The sequence below is a fragment of the Pteropus vampyrus genome, unplaced genomic scaffold (assembly GCF_000151845.1).
Source record: "Pteropus vampyrus isolate Shadow unplaced genomic scaffold, Pvam_2.0 Scaffold65, whole genome shotgun sequence".
NCBI lineage: Eukaryota > Metazoa > Chordata > Mammalia > Chiroptera > Pteropodidae > Pteropus > Pteropus vampyrus.
The window spans coordinates 1693275-1716467 of record NW_011888846.1 but is presented as its reverse complement, the minus strand read 5'-3'; the positions used below and the strand labels follow the sequence as shown (position 1 = coordinate 1716467).

At 33.5% G+C, this 23193-nt stretch overlaps 1 protein-coding gene across 1 annotated transcript in view; it reads left to right on the top strand.

Annotated features, from left to right (window-relative positions):
* XPR1 (xenotropic and polytropic retrovirus receptor 1) overlaps positions 1-19914 on the top strand; it is a 125716-nt gene extending 105802 nt beyond the window's left edge. Inside the window, exons 12-15 of the mRNA XM_011361214.2 lie at positions 6448-6614; positions 9780-9919; positions 14774-14995; positions 17581-19914. Coding sequence (XP_011359516.1) covers positions 6448-6614; positions 9780-9919; positions 14774-14995; positions 17581-17641 — 590 coding nt within the window. The 3' untranslated portion in view covers positions 17642-19914. The remainder of the gene's footprint in view (positions 1-6447; positions 6615-9779; positions 9920-14773; positions 14996-17580) is intronic.
* Positions 19915-23193: the final 3279 nt, after the last annotated feature.

Sequence of the window (23193 nt, the reverse complement as noted above, 5' to 3'; positions counted from 1 at the left end):
TAGCCCTAGGGCCTATAGGTTTTCTGTGTTTTTCCCTAAGAGTTTAAGTTTGATGTCTTACATTTAAATTCATGATCCATTTTGAGTTAATTTTTATGTATGGCGTGAGACAGATCGAGGTTCATATTTTCGCCTATGGATGTCTAATTGCTCTACCACCTTTCATTGAAAGGGCTATCTTTCCTCCATCAAATTGCTTTTGTTCCTTTCAAAAATCAGTTGGGCATATTTGTGTGGGTCTTTCTGGACTCTCTATTCTGTTCCATTGATCTTTGTATCTATACCTTGCCAATTCCACACAATCTTGATTAATGTAGCTATATAATAAATCTTGAAGTTGGGTAGACTCATTCTTCTGACTTCATTATTCCTTTTCAAAAATGTTTTAGCTATTCAAGTTCTTTTGCCTTTCTATATACATTTTAGAATGGTATTGTCTTTATCTACAAAAAGTCTTGCTGCAATTTTGATAAGAATTATGTTAAACCTACATATTAGTTTGCAAAGAATTGACATTTTTATTATGTTGTGTCTTTCAGTTCATGAACATGTTATCGCTCTACATTTATTTAGATCTTTCATCAGAATTTTGTGTTTTTCAGTGTTCGTCTTTTACTTATTTTTTGAGTGATTGTAAAGGATGACATATTGTTGGTATCCATGTGTTCATTGCTAGTACGTACAGATAGTTGATTTTCGTATATTTATCTTATATCCTGTGATCATGCTAAACTCATGCATTATAAGGGTGTGTGTGTGTGTGTGTGTGTGTGTGTGTGTGTGTGAGAGAGAGAGAGAGTTTTTTTGGGGATTATCTACATAGACAGTCATGTCATCTACAGATAGGGACAGTTCATTTCTTTGTTTTCCATCTCCATGCCTTTTCTTTCTTTACCTTACTGTGCTGGCTCGAGCTTCCAGTACTATATTAAGAGCAGGTATCCTTGCCTTGTTTCCACTCTTAGGGGGAAAGCATTCAGTTTTTCATCATTAATTATAATAAATAAAATTTCCTCAGCTAACACTGTAGATTTTTTGTTGAGGAAGCTTTATCAAGTTATCCTCTATTCCTATTTTTTCTGAGAGAGTTTATTTTTTTAATATCATGAATGGATGTTGAATTTTTGAAGTACATTTTTAGATCTTTTGATATGATCCTGTGCTTTAGCCCATTAATATGGTGAATTACATTATTGATTTTTGAATATTGAATAAAAGCCTTGCATATCTTAAATTAACCCCTTTGCCATGGTGTATTCTTTTTATATATTGCTGAATTCTGTTTGCCAGTATCTTGTTAAAATTTTTGTGTGTGTGTATTCATGAGGGATATAGGTCTGAAGGAGCTTTCTCCTTTTTTTGGTGGTTTCAAAATGGTTTCAACCAGTATTTAACCAAACTGTAACTCAAACTTATTTTTATTTCCAATTGTTTCCTGGGCATTTTCCACCTTTATGTCTCATAGGTACCTTAAAGTCAACAAATTCAAAACTAAACTCATTTTTTTTTCCCGAAGCTTTTTTCAGGCCCCATGTTTTCTATCTTAGTTCATGACACTGTCCCACCCAGTCACCCAGATTAAAAATGAGGAGTCATCCTTGACTCTGTACCCTTTATCTCACCTTCACAATTTAATTCGTGCCAATTTTAGTTTCTATATCTTTCTCAGTTTTTGCCTGGCCTCTCTATACCTTATACTTACATTCAGTCCTAGTCCTCATTATTTCTCACTGGGCTACTAAAATAGCCTTCTCAGCAATATACTTCTTCTAGTCTTCACTTCTCAAACTCATTCTCCCCTATAATATCTAGGACTGCACTATTCAGCAATGTAGCTACTAACTACATGTAGCTATTGAGCACTTGAAATGTGCCTGGTCTAAATTAGGGTGTGCTGTAAGTGTAGAGTACAAATTGGATTCCAAATACTTAGAATGAAAAGAAGAGTGTAAAGATCTCAATAATTTTATATTGAATATATATTAAAATAGCATTTTAGATAGGTTAAATAAAATATATTCCTAAAATTTTATCTTTCTAATATTAAAGATATGGTTACTAGGAATTATAATATTACATATGTAACTCTTCCTCCAACTTTTCACATAGCTGTCTCCTTCTTCTTAAACAGGTATCAACGTAGAGACCTTCTCTGCATGACCATTGTTTAAAGGAATCCTGCTAGTCATGTCACCATGTTCTGTTTTCTTTGTGGTACTTTCCACTGTCTAAAATCATCTTGTTTATTTGTATACCTGATACTTGTCTACTCCCACTAAAGTAGAAAGCTTCATTGGGACAAAAATTTGCCTATTAGTGAATAAGATTCACTACTGTATGCTTGGTACCCAAAACAATATGTGGTATATAGTAGGTACTCGTTTATTGAATAAATGACCGAATGACTACTCTGTTTGATATGGCTCTCTCAGCTTCATAAACCTGTTTAACTAAAGACTATTAACTTTCAAGACTGATCTCAAGCAGCACCTCCTCCAGGAAGCCTTTCTTGGCTGTTCGCTCTCCTAAATACCTGGTTTATTGATTTCTCCTCCATGCACAGTTCTGCAGTTGCACTTAGCACATTGTTTTTATTTACTTTATATCTCTCATTTACACTTAGTTCTCAATAGTACTTTAGTACATCTCATTCTCTAAAATATACCTGCTTATCCAAACAACATTCAGCATATGTTTATTTAATATAGAATCATACTAATCTCATAATTCAGTGGTTTGATTTTTTTAAGTAATAGGAATAGAAGTAGGATTTGCTAGATCCCAAATTCGTTCATAACTCAGCTTCCCTATATAGGTTTGGGCTTTGACAACAATGTCTAGTCTATTTTACTTGTTTTCTTGTTTAATTTCAAATTAAAAACTAGTAATCTATTACCAGAGTAGGAAGGTTTGAGTTGAAAATAAGACTATTCACTTTCTCTTTACATAGTGCCTCTTCTTCATTTTTAAAATATCCTCTCTGAAATATGATTCAGGATGATTTCCATGTGTAATTTTTCTTTTTCTTTCTTAGCACTTTTCCTAATATTTTGTTTCATCCTTTCTATGATGGCTATGGGTACAAAACTCTTAAGAACCTTATTTTTATTTGTTTTAGATTCAGTAGATGTCATTACCATAAATATGTCCAGTATGAATTATGCTTCTAACATGGCAGGTGTATAATAGAAACTTTGGGTAGAATAGCAATGACTTGATTTTCTGTGATTCTGAACATCATTAAAGTAGACTACCAGAGTTAGCCAAGAGAGAATTAGATATAATTGCTTGCCTAAAGTGGTAATATTTTTCCAGTACATTCTCTGAATACCAATGAAGGCAGATAATTTCAGGGAGAAGCACTTCTCATTTGGGAGATGGGAAAGATCAAATAAGGGTAATAATTAAAAAGAGACCAAAATGTAGCATATGTAGACCAGGTGTATACTTATCATTGTTTGAAGAAGCCCATAAGATAAAACATTACTTATTCTAAAATATTCTGTTAAAATATTTGGTCTTTTAAAACTTGGTATGTCCTTGTGTCTTTTTAATAGAAATTTTACAGAAATAATATGGGCTTAGAAAGGAGGAGAGCACTTAACACATTGTACCATTTTAAGAATTATTCTCTAAGGATGGAACTTATATTTAAAATCTACAAGAAATAAAAGAAAAATAGCACATTTGCTTTTAGTTTCATTATTTCTTTTTTTCCCCTTTCCCCTTGTAATCTTCCTTTATATAATAATTCAAACTCATTTTTAGTCATTAGGAAAGAAAATCAGCTTTCAGTAATAAGACTTGATACTACCTATAGTTGCTTGAGAAATACTTATTTTGTTATCTCCTGCTGAGTGTATCTATTACTGTATTCTCATTTCATTACTTTTTATAGCAAACAAAATGCTGACTTTTTGCATGAATTAAATGAAATATCTATAAAGCACTTGGCATATAATAAGCATTCAATAAAAAAAGAGTTGCAAATATAATTTACAGCTAAGTCACTTGTCTTTATCTCATTGTGTATATCTTGTTTTGAAAATATGAGAAGAGCATGAGTTTTATTAAGTTACTAAATTTGCTTTATTTTATACAAACCATAATAGATGAGTTATAGGATTTTTTTAATATAACCATGATGCTAATAATTGAACTATACTACTCAGCTAGACCCTGTATCTGTCTATAGAATGAAATAAACATATGTCAGAACACATCCAAATAAACCTAGATAATAAATATTTTGTTAGGCTTTTTAAGCTGATGATTCATGTGACACAATGTTGTAGTATAAATATTCAGCCCAATTTGCTTTTGATGAAAAAAATTTTTGTGGAAATAATTTAAACCCGAAAATATGTTTATATCCAAGCTTGACTGTTCAATAGAATCTCTTGTGAACTATTTAAAAAATATTTGTTTCTGTTCCCTACCACTGACTTTCCAGGAGAAGAAGCTGAACAGTGGTGTACGATATATGTTTGACACACCAGCTCTCTGGTGGGAGTTGGGATAGAGAGCACTGATTTGCAGCTTTTGCTGATATCCAGTGTAAATACTTCCACCATAGCCAGTTTCAAGTTACTAAGATGATTACATTGAATGTTGGGAAAAGGTGTATAGCATTGTATAATGTTTCCATCATACAGATACAATAAATATATATAACCTAAGAGAATAATAATAGCAAAATTTAGTAAAATAATTAGGAAGTGGCAAATTTAAGTTTTTATTACCTTTGTTTTTAATATAACTAATTGTAAGTTTATGTAGTTTATTTTTTAATAATGACTGTGTTTAACAACCAGCTTACAAAGTTTTTGAAAGTTTAACAGTTGACTCTCATGAGTTCGTACGAACCGACTTACACAACGCTGGAGCTCTGAGATATCTATTTTGTTTTTTAATGAACTAATTAATGCAAGTAACCTGCCAACCAGTTATTTTTCTAAAATACAGATCTGATTTTGAGGCCCAAGAAGGCATTTGTTCCACAGCCAGAAACAAAATGTTTTTTCCATCCTCATTTCAAATCATACCCATTTCCTTACATCCTCTATTTCACCCACACTGGGTTTGGATTACTTGCAGCTTCTCAGACACACATTGTTCTTTCCCACCCTCATGCTTTTTATTATCTTCCTTTAGCCTTGAGTGACCTCGCCTCATCTGCCTGACTTTTGCAAGACTATTTATTTATCTTTCTAGAAATAACTCAGATACTACTTCCTCTTATTTCCAGTTATTGGAAACATTCCCATTTTCCTTGATGTTCTCATAGTACTTTATTTATAATTCATTTTGAGCTCAAATTTATTATCAATAACAAGTGGTTGTTTCACCTAGATTATAAATCTCCAGAGGATGCCTTTGAATCATACTGTACTTAACACTTTACTACCTAAAATTGATGTCAATAAACACTTGTTTATTTTAATAGGAAGGATTATGGATAATACGTGGTTCATTCTTTACTTTCTGTGCCTTGAGAAACTAACCAAAATTTAAACTTTTTTTGAATTAGATGTTTTGTACCTTTTTTCATGATGATTCAGGACTGTATTCGTATTTATATATCTACACCCTGCACCTAGAGAACACAAATAACATCATGATGACTCTAGAGCTTAACAATGAAGAATTTCATTAGAGAATATATGAAGCATTTAAGAGTGAAAAAAAGACTAAGTCGTATAACTACATTTGCAAATTATTTTTATTCTGATTTAGCGCACTTTATTGTGTTCTCGGCATCAAGCCAAAAGTTACTTTATAGTGTTCCCAGCATAAAGTCAAATTAGGTCTTTGTATCCATAAACAACTTCTGTAAGAAGCAAAATATCGTGCTTTGCTTTGTGATTTGAGAGAGATTTGCTTTCATACATATTCCTAAGGATAAATTCCTCAATTGTTTTCTAGTATTTTATCTAGAATTAAAATTATCTGATTGCCATCATAATAAGTATTGACAAGATCTAAGTGTATGAAGGAAATGTTGTTCTAAAGTAAAAACGATCCAAGAATTTCTTGAAGCATATGCAATGGATTCATTCCTTGTTAGTGGTGTTTCATAAATTTTTTTTATCTTTGACCTTAAGCTGCCACCTGATGGCAAAAATTAAAATGACATCTTTGTAATATTAAAGAGCTCCCATCGCAATTATTTGGATTTTTATGTATTTAGCATAGAGCCTCCAAAATTCCAAATGCACATTTGTACAAATTTTATGTATTTGATAAATGTTTGATGATTACTTTGGACTTCAGGAGAATCAGATTTATTATTTAACCTTTGTGAGACAATGATCCTACTAGGGAGATTTGTTTAAAATCTTACTTCCTTTATGGAGCTGTATGAAGAATCTGTTCTTTAATTACTTTTATTTAATGAAGAATTTTACTTAAATATAGTAATTTTCTCTTTCCCTTTTCTTTCTTCAGAACGAGAGCACTCAGACACCAGGGTATTCTTTTACCTGTGGGTTGTCTTTTGTATCATCAGTTCCTGCTATACCCTCATCTGGGATCTGAAGATGGACTGGGGTCTCTTTGATAAGAATGCAGGAGAAAACACCTTCCTCCGGGAAGAGATTGTATATCCCCAAAAAGTATGTGCAGTGTTTGTGTTTGTTAAAAAAAAAAAAAAACCCTCAGGTTTACCACCAGCTAAATCTTATTATAATATATACCCAATCCCAACGTAATATAATTAGGAAAAATAACTACTTACTACAAAATACTAATGTATTCAGTCAGCAAAAATGTGTCAGGTGATTACTGTGTGCTGAGCACTATAGAAAATAAAAACAAAATAAAATTCTGGTTCTCAGGCCATGAACTATATTATATTCTAAATAGATATGTAAACAGATTGCAGTACAATGTAATAAGGAATAAAATATAGGAACAAATAGCTTATCAGAATTTATGATTTATTTTTGAATACGCATTTTCCTCCTCTTAAATATCCTCTCTCCCTCTGCCTTGCAAACTCCTGTTCCTCCCTTTAAAAAGTCAGTTTTAGTGTTACTTTCTTTATTTCTCCAAGCATGTTTAGCTGTTCATCCTAATCTCATTTTACCCTGTACAAATTTCCATTATAGCAGTTATCACATTGTATTATAATTACCTGTTTGGGTGTCCATATTCCTCACTGCCCTGCATAGTTCCTGGTGTATAGTAGACTTAATGTTTGTGGAATGAATGTATAAATACTTGACCAAATGAGCAGTGCTATGAAAGCACAAAGGAAGGGAAGTGCCTGACTGTTTGGGTGCCTCAGGAAAGCTGCTCCTTTCATTTATTTCAACCAGCTTTTGTTAAAGTGCCAATTCAGTCTGAAAATATATGGATAATTCCTTACAAGTTATTTTAGGATTTTATTTATATGTGAATAAAAAGATGAGAGAGGCTGAAATAATAAGTCAAAAGACCAAGAGTATCTTTACTCAGATATTGAAAGAAATTAAAGAAAGAACTGGAAATCCTGATAAGTAGAATTCTAATCCCCGCCCACTCACTAACTAGCTATATAACTTTAGTCAACCATACTACAGTGTATTCTCTTTTGTAAGACAGAATGTTATACTAGATTATCTTGATCTTTTCTCAATTCTGAAATTCTGTGATGGGAGTGGAGTATAGATTGGGTTACTCATATTTTATACTATGTCAGAATGTCACCAGTACCTCAAAATGGTACTTTGAAAAGTATGTGAATGCGTAATATTCCATTGGTGAATAGGGAAGGCTGTTTTCAATTATGAGGATGGAAGGTAAGTGACAAGAGAGTGGACCCAAACAATGATCTGTAGGGTAACTTCAGATAAGCAGACGAAGGCACAAAAGGGGATATTCGTTGATGGTGATCTTTTTTAATGGAAGCTATAGCAATAATCCCAATGTGCAGACTTAGACTATATGACCAAGATACTAGATATAGCTTCATAAATCTCATTTGAAAAGAAAATCAGTAATGATGAGCACAAGTCAGAGAGTAGACATGAGCTCAGGTAAAAATGATTCTTTTGTGCTCACTAGATGTATGTGCCTTGTTGCTCCCTTATATTGTTCTTACCTTACTGAGAGATAGAATACATTGTAATGCTGATTGCTTAGATGAACTGTTTGTATCTTTATATAAATGTTAATGCAGTCCTCCTTTTAAATAGTTATAATTTATTTGTTTCTATGTGATAAAATTAGTAGAGGCTTTCAATTAGTTTCTTTATTATTACATATTTTTATGACCCTGGGAAATAAAGTCTGTGCTTTCCTACATTGTAATTTGCAAATTTATGAGAAAAAATGTTTTGCTGGATCGCCATATCCTTTTCCATTTTAAAAAGGCAAATATGGGAATAAAATTCATTCCACTTAAAAAAGGAAGAAACTATTTGCGGAGTCCAGTGGAGCTTCATTTAAAAATTAAGAACACGTCTATATGAACCTTAAAATCAGTCTTTAGGGATTAACAGTGCATAATGTTGAGCACCACATCCAAGTCCAGGAATCATTTTTATTATTTCCGTATTAAAACTTAACTTTTCTGTGTCTCTTGACCTCAAGTTAAATGATTCCTCCCAAAAGACTTTCACATTTTTGGTAATATCAGCTCACATAAACTGTGGAGGAGCTTAAGACTGACTCTTAAAGGCACATGAAATTTTTCTTTACTGAGGCCTAATAAAGAGTTTACTGAATGTGAATTTATCCAAAAAATGCATTATCACTATATTGGATGGATGGGGGATGGAACAGGGAGATATATTGATGTGTTAAAATCTTCATAAAATCTATCATAAACAGCAGTCCATGGATAATGTCTAAAATTGATCAATCAAGATACAGTAATAGACACACATTATTTAGAACTAGGATAAATACTAGGAGAAACAGTGGCAGTTTTTTTAAATGTTTGTCTCTAGAGAACGGGAAAAGAAGGTGGCAAGGGGACTGCTTTTTTGTTGTTGTTACTGATAGCCTTGATAACATGACTAGTATTGGTTAAAACTTTTTAAAATAAAATGAAATCTATGGCTTAATATATAGCAGTTCTAATTCCCATGAGATGTCACAGCCTTTAAATACATATATTTAAAGAGTTAATTATCCAGAGATTAATAATGAGCAAATCCATGAATTATGGTTTTAGTATATTGGCAGTTTGTATACTTAAGACTGTGTAGCTAAAACTGGACTACTAAATACTGGGTACTAGTACCTGGAAGAATTGGTTAGTCAAGTGCTGTTTTCCCCATGTAAAAATGGAACATTCCTTAAATTCATCCCTGTTTGTGAAATCCAAGCTAAATTTCATTTACTGACATCAGAAAGCAAGGCAAAACCTCCTTCAAATACAGTATAAAGCAATTTGAAAATAAAGTGTAAGTAACACAATTAATCTGTTAATCTTTTTTAATATGAGTTATTGAGTCATTAGCATATCATATGCATATTAGAATGTCATCTCAGTCAGATTGAGGAGCTCGTTGGGCTTATATTTCTGGGATCTAGAAGAGAGCCTGGTATACAATATGGAAATGAAATGTGTTAGTTAAATGATTACTGAAATTCAAAAAAACTTCATTTTGAATATTGTACAATTTAAGAAAACTAAAGTTGTGAAATCTTTCTAAAATATAAAATAAAACTTTTTCCTCTTTAATCTGTGCTTGTTGTTAAGACTTGTGTGAAGCTTGTTGCTGTGATAGTTGTGCTTTTGTTTGAGAAACTTGATGGTAAGTATACTCAATTTACTTATTATTCCTCAGGCCTATTATTACTGTGCCATCATAGAGGATGTGATACTGCGCTTTGCTTGGACTGTCCAAATCTCAATTACCACCATGACTTTGTTGCCTCATTCTGGGGACATCATTGCTACTGTTTTTGCCCCACTTGAGGTTTTCCGGTAAGTAAACTACCAAAAAGTTTATCAAAGATTCTTTTTATCTAAAAAAATGTTTAAATTTAATTTATTAAAATTTATACTTGAAAAACTTAAATTTTACAATTTTTCTCAATCTTACCAGCCTCAGAGTTAGAAGATCCTACAAGAGTAAGAGATCAATTCTTAGAAAGTGAAAATAACTACTGATGATGACTTAATAATCAATAACTACTGATTATTACTTATAATAAGCTTTTTTAGAATTGGCCTTCATTGGAAGGGTCATGAATAGAAATTGGGAGATAAAAAGACTTAGAACCAAAATTAAAATATTTTGAGAATCATTTTTTGTAATTTTTCAATCTCGGTTATTTGGCCCAACTTTCTCAATAGAAACAAACAAAAATGCCAGATAAAATGCTTGTTAAATTTTCCTAAAAATATCAGTAATCTGACAAGATAGCCCAAAATCTAAGTGAAAGCAGGTGCCCCAAGATAAGTAGAGCACTAGAGCCAATTTCTGCACTAAAGAAATTTGCCAAACTAGAGACTTGAGATTCAGTTGTGATAGCCAGTTTAAAATTTGTATACACCTAATAATATAGCTTAAAAATATGTAAAGCAAAAGTTCATGTTGCTGAAAAGTAGATGAATTTACAATTTTAGTGAAAGATTTTAACATTTTTCAGTAATATAGTCAATTAAACAATTTGACCTAATTGATATATGTATAGAGCACTGCATACAACTACTAAATAAACATTCTTTTAAATGCATGTAGAGCATTTACCAAAATTAACCACATGCAGGGCCATAAAGGAGGTCTCAACAAATTTCAGAGGATTAAAACCACAAAAAGATAACTGAAAATTCCCAGATGTTTAAAAATTAAGCAGTACATGTTTGAATAACCCATGGTCAAAGTTGAAATTGCACTGGAAAATGTAAACATCTTGAATGAAATTGAAAATGTGGCATGCAGCTAAAACCACACTAAGAGGGTAATGTATAGACTTAAACATATATTAGAAAAATATACAGCTCAAGAAATTAGAAAACTTTTAAAACAGCAAATCAAACCCTAAAGAAAGTAGAAGGGAAGAAATATAAAAAACAAATTAATGGAATAGAAAACAAACATTCAATAGAGAAAAACTATCATAACATTTTTTTAAAAGACTAATAAAATCAATAAAATGTCTAAACAGGACTAATCAAGCAAAAAAGGAAAGAAGGCACAAATTACAAATATCAGGTATCTGAAAGAGTAATCTGAGTAACTTTATAAATTTAAATCAATAAATTTAAAAATATCGATGAGATGGACAAAGTCCTCAAAAAGCACAGTTTATGAAAACCAATTAAGAAATAGAAAATCAGATAGGCTTATATCTATTAAAGAAATTAAATCCATATTAAAATCCTTTCCACAAAGAAATCTGCAGGCCCAGTGAATTCTTCCAAATATGTGAGGAGGAAATAGTATCAATTTTACACAAAATATCATATGCATATTAGAATGTGAGGCAATAAAAGGAACACTTCCCAGTTCATTTTGTGTAGCCAGCATGACTTTCTACAGAGATGCAGAAATCCTCTTAGCTAATGCATCCAACAATATATAGAAAGGATAATATATCACAACCAAGTTAGGTTCATTCTAGAAATGTAAGATTTAATATTCAAAAATCATTTAACATTGGAAAATAAGCCTGTGTAACTTACCACATAAATAGAATAAGGGGGGGAAAACCATGATGATTTACTGATGACATGATGGCATATGCAGAAATTTCGAAAGAATTTACAAGTAAGCTATTTAAATGAATGTAGCTATGTCCCTGAATACAAGGTCAATAAAAATATAAATTAATGTTATTCTAAAACACAATTACGAACAACTAGAAAATGAAAAAATTTTAAATCATACCATTTTGAATAGCATCATTATATATTAAATACTAGAAATAAATTTAATGAAAGATGTATGTCTTTGAAAATTGACAAACCAGTTCTGTAATTTCCATGGGAACAGGATCAAGAATAGTCAAGACCATTCTGAAAAAAGCAAAGTTAAAGTTATACTCTCAAATAGTAAGACTTATTATGTAGCTGTAATAAATAAGACAGTGTCTGGTGTTGGCGAAAGAATAGACAAATGATCCACTGGAAAAGAATAGGGAGTCCAGAAACAGATCAACACATGCATTGACACAACACAACCCAATTTATGACAAAGGTGGCTAAATAACAATGGAGAAAGAGAGGTCTTTTAATAATGATATCGACAACTAGATCCATATGGGGAAAAATGAATCTCAGCTCCTATGGCATACTGTATGCAAAATCAGTTCAGGGTGGATTACAGAGCTAAATATGAAAGGTAAATCAATAAACTCTCTTTCTCAGAAGGGATATGAGTAGGAAAAAAAAAGTGAAATCCAAATAAAGTTTGGAGTTTAGTTCACAGTAATGTGCCAACATTGGTGCAATTGTCACAAATGTAACATGGTAATGTAAGATGTTAACAACAGGAGAAACTTGAATAGGGGTATACCTGATTTATGGACTGTCATTGTAGCTTTTCTATAAATTAAAAAACATTCTGAAATTAAAAGTTTACTAAAATTTCAAAAAAATAAAAAATAATCTCTCTTGAAGATAACATGGGAAGGGGCCATAAGAAATGTAAATGTTATATTTCTTATTTCTGAGTGGTAATTACACAAATGAAGGTGAAAGATACTTTCAAATCAGGCGGATAGCATTCCTTTGAGTCAGGATGGGCACATTTATCAGGATGGCCTAATAAAATAAGATAGAACCTAGAAACATACAGATAAACCTGAAAGATAAAGATTGAATCTGGAAACAATATATTTGTTGCTGTTGGTGCTCTCTGCAAACGTTTTGTCGACCCTTCTAAACTTTCCCAACTGTCTAGGTCTAGGACCTGAAACTCTTCATTACTACCAAGATGTCCCCCACCCACTTCTTTCTCTTTCATTTATGCTGATTCATTTAAAAAAAAAAAAAAAAATTCTAGTTAAAAAAAGTTTTCTTTTCTTGGTTATTTCTTTTTTAAAAATTACTTGCTTAATAATACAATCAGATTATTATTATTATCAGATTTTTTGTAATCCAAAAAATCTATCACCTGTTTAAAACAAAATCAAAAAATCCCCTTTGAATCTACTTTCTTCCTCCAAATATTGCTCATTTTTCAAAACTCTTCCAAGAGATGTCTGTACTTGCTGTCTACAACGCTCTCTTCCTTCATTCTCTCTTTAATTCAAATCATCTTTTTCTCCAATACTCTAAATCATTTTTGTTAATAATCTATAATAATAGCAAACTTATATATTGCCTAGTATGTACCTGGCACTGTTGTAAGCCCTTTATATTTATTAACGTATTGAATCGTCAGAAAATCTTCTGAGATAAGTACTGTTACTGTCCCATTTTACTGGTGATACTGAAGAGTAGGTTAAGTAACTCATCCAAGGTCTTTATACCTAGTAGGTGGTGGAGCCACAATTCAAATCTAGACAGCCTCCCAGAATCTATGCTCTTAGGGCACATGGCTCTCTTATTTTGCTAAATCCAGTGGTCAGTTCTCTGTGCTTATTTTAACTCTCTGCAAAGCACTTTCTGCACTTGATTTCTCAGAAAATACACTCTTCTGTTTCACTGGCTATTCCTTCCCAACTCCTTTAGTGGTTCTTCCTCTTCCCAAATTATAAATGTTGGAGTGCTCCAGGATCTAACCTTCTGCCCTTATTTCTCCTTCACTTGTATTATTTCTAAGCTCATGACTCGAAATACTGTCCTTTTGCTCTCTCCAGCCTTAGACTCCCATGAACTGCAGACATGTCCATCTAACTACCGAATTTTTGTCTGGGCTATCTAATGGCTCTAGCCCAATAGGAGCAACCCAGAGCTCTAGTAAATGGCGTCACCATTCACTGAGACCCAAAAACCGAGACACTCACATCCCAGTAAGTCCTGTCAGCTCCATCTTCATAAATAAATCCCTAATCTGTCTGCTTCTCATCACCTCTTTCCTGGACTACTGCAACAGCTTCTAATTGGTCTTCCTTCAGTTGTTCTAGGCTCCTAGTGCAGCAGGTAGAATGATCTTTTTAAAAACAAATCACAGCATTCTCCTACTCAGAACCCTTCTTGTTTCCCATTACACTTAAAATCTAAACTCTTTACTGTGGCACAGCAGGCCCTCTGTGAGTCATGTCCTTTTCTACCTCGTCATCTTCATCTGCCATTTTAACCATTTTAACCTCCCTATTCCACTCCAGCCCCACTGGCCTTGCTGTTGTTTCAACATAGCAAAGGCCCTTCCAACGTGGATGCTTTATACCTGCTATTTGTTCTGCCTAGGACACTTTTCAGGATTTTACACGACATGCTTCCTTGCATCATTCAGGTTTCTGCTAGATTCCATCTCTTTAGAGAAGCATGCTCTATCCCCTTGCCCTGCTTTATTTTCTTTGATGCACTTACCCTTAGCTGATTATTTATTATTTGCTTCTGCCACTAGAAATCACACCCCATAAGTGCACAGGCTTTGTGTTGTTCAGTGTCTTTTCCTGTCATATTGTAGGCACTTAATAAATATGTGTTCAATTAAGTGAAATAGTGAATATTTTGAAACTGCCTTCTGTGAGTCCCTTCCTTTTTTTGCCCACTTCATTCTCATTTCCCCCCCTCACCACACCTTTTCCAATTTTATTTTAATATTCTAGCCCTTAATTCCTCGTTTTTGTTTCTATGTGTGGAAACTTGTTTTACTGGAAAGTTTACAGGTTATAGTAGTATGTTCACATTTTATAAGTGATTTGCCTACTCCGTTTTTCTAAGGCGATTTGTGTGGAACTTCTTCCGCTTGGAGAATGAACATCTGAATAACTGTGGTGAATTCCGTGCTGTGCGGGACATCTCTGTGGCCCCTCTGAACGCAGACGATCAGACACTTCTAGAGCAGATGATGGACCAGGATGATGGAGTACGAAATCGCCAGAAGAACCGGTCATGGAAGTACAGCCAGAGCATATCCCTGCGCCGGCCTCGCCTTGCTTCTCAGTATGTATAGCTTCCACTTCTGTGAGGTGAATTGCCTTCAGGTTTTAGTGCTGGATAGCATTTAAGCTAAGAGCCTGCCAGATTGAACCAAATGAAATTGTTGGCATTCAGCCAATTTTCACCTGCAAAAAAATCAATAACAATAATTTCATATGATCCAACCTACAGAATGTCTTAATGAGCACATAAGGTAAAGTAATATTAATACATTAATTAATGCCCACTAATGTGTCATTAAAAGTACACTGGGGAAAAATTGTTGGAGAATAATTTCTTTTGACTCTTTAGTATGTTATAATTTTCAAGTTATAGACTGTAAGAATCCTGGTTCTGTCACTTGCCATCTGTGTAACCTCGGCCAGATACTTAATTTCTCTATATTAGCCCTCATCTGTAAATTGAGATTAACATGGTCCCTGCTCATAGGGTGGTTAAGTGAATCCACTTAAATTTGTTGTGACATGGGATTTAGACCAGTTCCCTTAAGAAAGAGTTCAATCAATATAAGCTGTTTTTATTTTCTTACTGAATACCTACAATAATATTTTTATCAGTCATTGACTTTGTATGTTCCTAAAAATAACAATAAATATAGGATATATTGTGACTGCTTTTGAAATTTAGAGATAGTAGATATCACAGTGTATTGGAATGAAGGAGAGGACTTAAAGTTGAGCATGAGCGGTTTTCTAAAGGATAAGGGAGTGTTTTAATAGGCTAGAGGCACAAGTAAAAACAGAAGGGTGGAAATGAGCAGCAGAATTATAGTAAGAAGATTTAGCTGAACAGATGAAGTACGACTAAAAGACTGAAAAGTGCAAGCTTGATCTTGTAGGCAGAAAGGAGTCACAGGATTTTTTCATAGAGAATGATATTATGAAAGTATATTTGTAAGTTTTAATGGTATTGCAGTACTTTTACTTTTTATATTTTTGCAGTATTTTTAAGTATGGGAAATTGAGGACTTGGATTAGGATGCTTACAATAGGACTAAAAAGAATGTAAGGAGATGTTTTAAAGGAGGTAAAAATAGAAGAACATAGTAATGGTAACTTATAGGGGAGCAGAATAGAAATTGCCCACATTTTAGATAGAATTTGGAAGTTCTCTGAAGAAAAGAAGGTAGAGAAAAGAAGAGAGTAAGGAACTGAGTCTTAGAGAACAAACAGGCAAGAGAAAAAACAATAAATGAAAGGGACAGAAAAGGAATGGTCAGGGAGGTCAGTAGGAAGAACTTCAAAACAAAGTATGATACTATTATATCAAAGAAGCAAGAGTTTTGAAGAAGCAGGAAGAGGGGGTTTGGGAGCTGGTAGGGTCAGCAAGATAAGTGCCACAAAGGTCTGGAAGAAGTACTGTCGGCAGTTGTTTCGTTGAGCTCCTGAATTTGACAATCTAATCCTTGTTAGTTACCAGCAGAGGGCAATCTAAACATACACTATTTCTACTTAAGAAACAAGGAAGCTCTTTGGCAAGGTAATGTTCAATTTCAGGTATTCAGTGGAAAAACACTGGGATACTAGGTTGCAACTAGATGAAGATGTTTAGAACAATGGAGCAGGTTCTGTGCAAAGAGAGAGTAGGGAATCTAAAATAAGAGCTGAATCTGAGTACTAACTTTGTGACTCATGCAACCTTTAATACATCCTTAACTTTTTTTGTTTGTTTCCACCTCTGTCAAGAATAATAGTACCTACTTCACCAAGTACCACTTCCACCTCATGTGGGTCAGGAGTTGCAGAATATTTTAACTATCTAACCCCATTTTCATCCAGTGCAGAAATTTCTTCTACAGCATGCGTAATAGATGGTCATCTTATGCTGAATGACAATGATCAGTGGTAAAGAAGTTTATAACTATATGAGGCACCTGATTTTGTTGTTGGATGGTTATAGTGGTAGATAGCTTATGGGGGGCTGAAATATGTTTCGCTATAACTTCAATCATTTGATCTTAGTTGGGCTTTCTAATATAAACTTAGTCTCCTTCCTCTTCTACATCATACTTTGTCAACTGTTTAAAGACATCTGTCATGCCTCTCCTTAGGTTTTACTTTCTGCAGGCTAACTCCTGCTTTTTCATGTAAAGCTCAGATGGTATTATTTCTATCATTCTCATCATAACTTTTTGTATTTAATGCTTTGCTGATGCTTTTTACATCCATTTTCTCACTCGGTAGTCACATTATCTCCATGAGGTGAGAGTAGCACTATGTGAAATATAAATTATCACTCCCGCTTTACAGAGGTGAAAATTGGCATTCAGAGAGGGTAAAGATATACATCATGAAATCAGAGTCAGTACTCAAACTCAGATCTTCTTATTCCAGAATACTCTTTCTGTTGCATATGACCTGCCGTTGTTCTTGTTACCTTCCTCTGGTTGCAATCTAGTTCCTTAGTGTTTTTCCAATAATATCTGAAATTGAATATGAAACTCCAGGAATAGTTCATCTGGTACAGTATATAGTACCTGTTTAGGATGTATTTTTAATGGTGGTAAAATTGGAAACGGACCTGATATTGTGGATGTGTTTGTATTTTAGTAATGGACTAAGTGCTTTTTTCCCTCTTATTACCACTAGATCCAAGACTCGTGACACTAAGGTATTGATAGAAGACACAGATGATGAAGCTAACACTTGAATCCTCTGAAGTCTAGATTAACGTCCTTGGTTTTCCTACTCTACAATTCTTTCCTCGACCAACGCAACCTCTAGTATCTTTCCAGCCGAAAACAGGAGAAGACACATAATACATTTTCCGAGCTCTTCCAGATCGGATCCTATGGACTCCAAACAAGCTCACTGTGTTTCTTTTCTTTTACTCTGGTTTAATTTTCATTTTCTATTTTTAAAACAAATATTTACTTCATTTTGCCAATCAGAGGACATTTTAAGGAACAAAAACATAGTATCTTATGGATTGTTTACAATCACAAGGACACAGATACCTATCAGGATGAAGAGCAGGCATTGTAAGGACCCTCTGATGGGATGGTACTGAGATACTTTGGCTTCCGCTTGGCCCGGTTTTGACTGGTTGAAACCGGACATTGGTTTTTAAATTTTTTGTCAGTTTATGTGGAGAATTTATTCCTTTCCTTCATACCCAGCGCAAAAGGACTGGCCGCACTTGCAGGGAAAGTGCAACTTTGAGCAGTACCTTCATTCACGAAGCTACTTTTTAATTTGATGTAACTTTTCTTATTTTGGGGAGGGTTGCTGGGTGGGTGGGAAATATGATGTATTTGTTACATATAGTTTTCTCATTATTTATGAAACTTAACCATAAAAGAATGATATAACTCCTGTGCAATGAAGGTGATAACAGTGAAAGAAGACAGGGGAAACTAATATTGGACAGCATTTATGAGGGTTTCGGCCGCAGTACCTCTTGCATGAGACAACTTGCACCAGTCTGACTTTTTCTTTCCTCTTTAATTTGAAGCCAAAGTTTCATTGCTGATTTTTTAAGTTGCTGCTGCTTTAGAATTCTGAGCATGTCTTTCATAACAAAGCATCCACACACTTTCACACAACTGGTTGAAATTTATTTAAGAAGTCTGATACCCTTTTTTTAAGGGACAGATGCGGCATACATTTGCCCATACTCCAACCATACAACTAAAGTTATGCCTTATTAAGCTTCAGCATGTAGGGTAATTGAATAGTATAACCTTCACTAACTCTGAATTAGAAGACAAAGCTATTGAGAGACTCTCTACACCCTCATTGGATAGATTTTCTTCTGGGCTCAATTACATTAGCCAGAATTTGATCAAATTAAGTTTGTCTTGGGGAAACCATATTTTTGGGAGCAAAGAACAAATTATCTTTCCTCTTTCACATTACACTGATAAAACAGACCTTGGCTGCCATTTCTCCCAGGAGTTCTAAAGGATGAACATTGGGTTTCATGCCCTCCTATGATAGAAAACCTGCTTTTAAAATTTTTGGCGTCTAAGCTTGGTCATACATAAAAAGTATATTTTTAAGATATATCATAGTCTGTATATAGTGCCCGTTTTCACATCTTTGATTTCTTTCCTATGTTGCTAACAAATCCAGATAAGCCCACAGACCATAAGGGATTGTACTTTCTTGAATGTGGTTGGCATTAAATTTAACATTTCATTATCTAACAAACTTAAATATTAAGAAAAAGTAAAATATGTTTTAATCCTCCCTTCTCCCCAGATGCAGACGAAGGTTCCAAAGGCAACCTTGGTAGATTTGTGCAATAAAATTATTGCTGTCGTTTTCAGCTTGATTTTAGACAAAGGAACAAATGAGTAGAAGGGCAGCTATTATCACTTACTTACTCTTAAAAACATACAGTTACTGCCCCTTAACATACTCCTTTTGTCATCAGCTTTTCTCCCATGCACCACAAGTCTTTACTCATCCCTGGTATAATTCCAGGAGATTATATTAAAGTTACTCTTACTACCAAAAGTCTATCAATTAACTGACAAATAGTTTCTTTTTTAAAGGAGTTTCTTCCATCTTTATTCTGAAAGCTTCCAAAATGTGTTCCATTTCCAAGATTTTTTTTTTCCTGAAAAATCATATGACTTTGTGGCTTTTATTGCTTTTTTGTATGTCTTGCCACGTATGTTCTTTGTCCCAAAACCGAAGACGAAAAGCTTAATTACTGGTTTTTGTTTTTGTTTTTTTTAGTTTAAGTAAATTGAGTCATTTATAATAATCAGTGGTAACAATTTAGTGCCCCTTGATAGATTAAAGGTTGCATTATTTATACTTGGGTTTTTTTTCTAACTGTTATTTTTGTATTTTAAAACTATGGGGGAAATATCATTGGTCCGTCAAGAAATAGTAATTATTACTGAGTTATAGATATAAGTCCAGCGGACCAGTCATTTCTTGTTCAAATAAAATTGTTGGTACTAATGTATATCCAGAGTAATTTGGATTATCAACTTCATTCTCTATTAGTAAACTGATATAATAACACACATAAAATCTTACAGTTGACTTCTGGTATTTGAATTCCCCAGTATTTTTACTTCAGTGTGTCCTGTGGCCGATTTGGTCTTCCTTCAACTGTTATGATCCTAGACCCTAATCAGTATTATTTTTTCATAGATAATACAATATTAGAATGTATTCCTTTTCCGACATGTTTGTCCTATTAGCGTAGTCTATTCAAGGATGATAAGGTTTATGTAACTTTCAGCTTACCATGACAGATGCTTAAATGTGTATTTAAACATATGCACAGCTTTATGTTCCTCCTAAAGCTGTAAAGAAAAGAGGACTTTTCCTCATCAAGAGGAAACAGTTTTGGAGACAGAATATACATTTAAATTTTTTTCTCCAAAAAAGGCAATGTGCATTTTTCTCTCCTAAATTTTATATGTCTTAGCAGTTGCGAATACTATGTCCTACCTAAAATTTTATTGGAGACTCCTGTGCATTGAAACTCGCAATAGAACTCTTAGGAAATGAATGTCCCAAAGCCGTTTGAAAGGAGCAGCAATCTCACCAAAGGTAAAACGTCATCTCATTTTAGGTTTAGAAGTTATAGTTTTATTTGAGAATCACACAATTTATTATATCAATTAAAATACTTCCCAAAGAAATGTAAAAGAAGTATAAATAAAATACATTCTTCATTTTATAAAAGATAGTATAGAAAACATTGATGTGTGTAGAAAAGCTAGAAGACAAAAGTGGCTTATTTTCTATGCACAAATATGTGCTTATATTTAAGGCTGCCTATACTGTTAAAATTGAATAATTGGTGATTTCATATACAGAAAGACATAATAAAAGATTGAGTTATTAATTAGGTTATAATGGTTATTTTTAAGATTGGAAAGAAGTTGAAACCCCATGTGCAACTTTCTTTTCCAGCATCAACCATTTTTCTCCTTAAGAAAGCTGCTTAACTTCAGATTCAGAAGCGATGTGAGATGAGAATGCCAGTCACCTCAGCAATAACCTATATGGACCCTTAAAGAAGGAAAATGAGACTCGGCCCCTAGGATTCATGACTTCCCAGTATTCTCAACATGAGAGTTCTAAGAATTTAACTGAAATTTACTAGACATAAAACTTACCATGGTTTGACTGAAGTACATTCATGATAACTAGAGAAAGCAGTTCATCCTTAACAGGTAAACTAATGTAAATTAAGAATAGAAGAAAGTAATCTATTACTGAGTTGTACAGGCATCAGATTAACAGATATTTAGTTGAAGAGGAATAATTGTGGAAATAGCAGAGAAGAGCAAGAGGATGTTGGACCTTGGCAGCAGAAGCAGGGCAGTTAGGAAAGTATGTGAGCTCAGTGGCATGGAGGGGTCTTGCTGTCTCTCCTTTCGGTAGTTACGTTGCTGGTAGAGACCTGCCTTTATTTTTCTGTCATTTTTCTCTATTACTTTGCATTATTCAGGCAATAGTTCTTTATGCCCAAATGAAATTTTGAACGTAATGACTGAAAAAATTTCTTAGTCTAAAGAAAATAATTTAGAAAATAACCCTATCCATGGCATTATTTTATTCAAAAACAATTCTCTGAAGTGATTGCACTTTATATTTGGTAATTTCAGGTTATTATTATTTTCTTTAATACTTTGCACAAAGTTTGCCTCAAAAAATAAGTACTTATTGCTATATAACTTAAATTTTTAATTTTTAAAAAAATTTTATTAGTTTCAAGTATACAGTACATTGGTTAGACATTTATATAGTTTATAAAAAAATTTCCCTAATTGCCATTTCTCTCCTCTGGCTCTCCACCTAACTGTTACAGAAATATTTTAATTTAGATAGCTTCTCAGATTTGAAAATAATCAAGTTGACTCTATGGCTTTCTCAAACAAAAAATCTCCAAACTTTTCTCAAACCTAACTTAAAAAGAAAAAAGCCAATATCATTACAGATAAGATATGTAGTCACTGGGTTAAGACAACAAAACTTGTAGTAGAACTTTGGGGAAAAATAGATAAAAAAGAATAAATTGAATTTATCAGTTTAGTTTATTTCCTTTTATGATGCATCTAAATTTTATTTCTTCCTTGTGATGATTAGCTAAAGCAAGGAGAATTAAAGTGAATTTTATAAATTACTTAAACATATTTCTGCATTTGAGGTATCAGTCTTGATAGTAAATCTTAAAAAGCTAACTTTCTGCATTGAATTTCAATCTGTACAACGTCAGAGCACAGTGGTAATATAGGATGGAGTGGTTATATTGGAACATAAGAAATTTGTGCTAGTCAGTGCTAAAACCCAATAATTTAACCAGCATTAAACCACACTCCACTCACCAAACATGAAAAAGTAAAAGCATCTCATTAGATTTGGAAGAGGTTAGGTGAAGTGGTGTGAGACATTTGCCTGGGAAGGGAAAGGAGCCTGCTGGTTGATATGGCTCATAATGCCTTTTTTGTATGAACTGGCAAAACTCTGATATGGAGTTGACCCTTAAAAACAACTTCAGAATGTATTTGCTTGCTTACGGTGGAAGAGGAAGTGAGAGGGATGAGACGAGAATTTCCCCCGAAGTGAAGAGAATCATTATACTGATTTTCATCTAAGGTATGTTTTCTTGTAGCAGATCTTTGGTTCATTTTATTATTAAATCAAAGCCACTTTCAGTTTTTTTATGATGCCATCAAGCTAAGGAGGACAATCAAACAACCAATTGTTTGCCTTGGATTCAATATGTCTGCTAATTACACAGTCTCATATACCTTCAGACCAGTTACTTGACCAAACGTCCACCATATTACTTTAGTTCTTCCTATGCCCCTTCCTCTGTACCCCCACCAATCAGAGGGAAGATGTACTACTAGAAAGATGTGGACTTCTAAGAAAGAGCAAGGATTCCATCTCACTACCCCTTCATCATGATCTCCGAAGTCCCCACCCTGACTTCCCTGACTTTCATATTAGCAACACCAGCATGGTGGGAATAGACAGAAAGATTGGGGAATCTCAAAAGAGTAGTTGATCATGACATTGTTATTCTTTTGAACTATAAATTTGTGAGCCGCTCATATTTGCACAAACAGCAGAACTCTAAACTTTATCACATTGTGAAGATTAATTTCTTGCTGTTTTCCACGTTAGCACAGAAGCTTGTATCTGAAGAGTATTTAGGAGGGAAATAGGGTGTAAAATGTATCTGTTTTTTTCAAACCCTCTCCCTCTACTCATGTTTCCTTC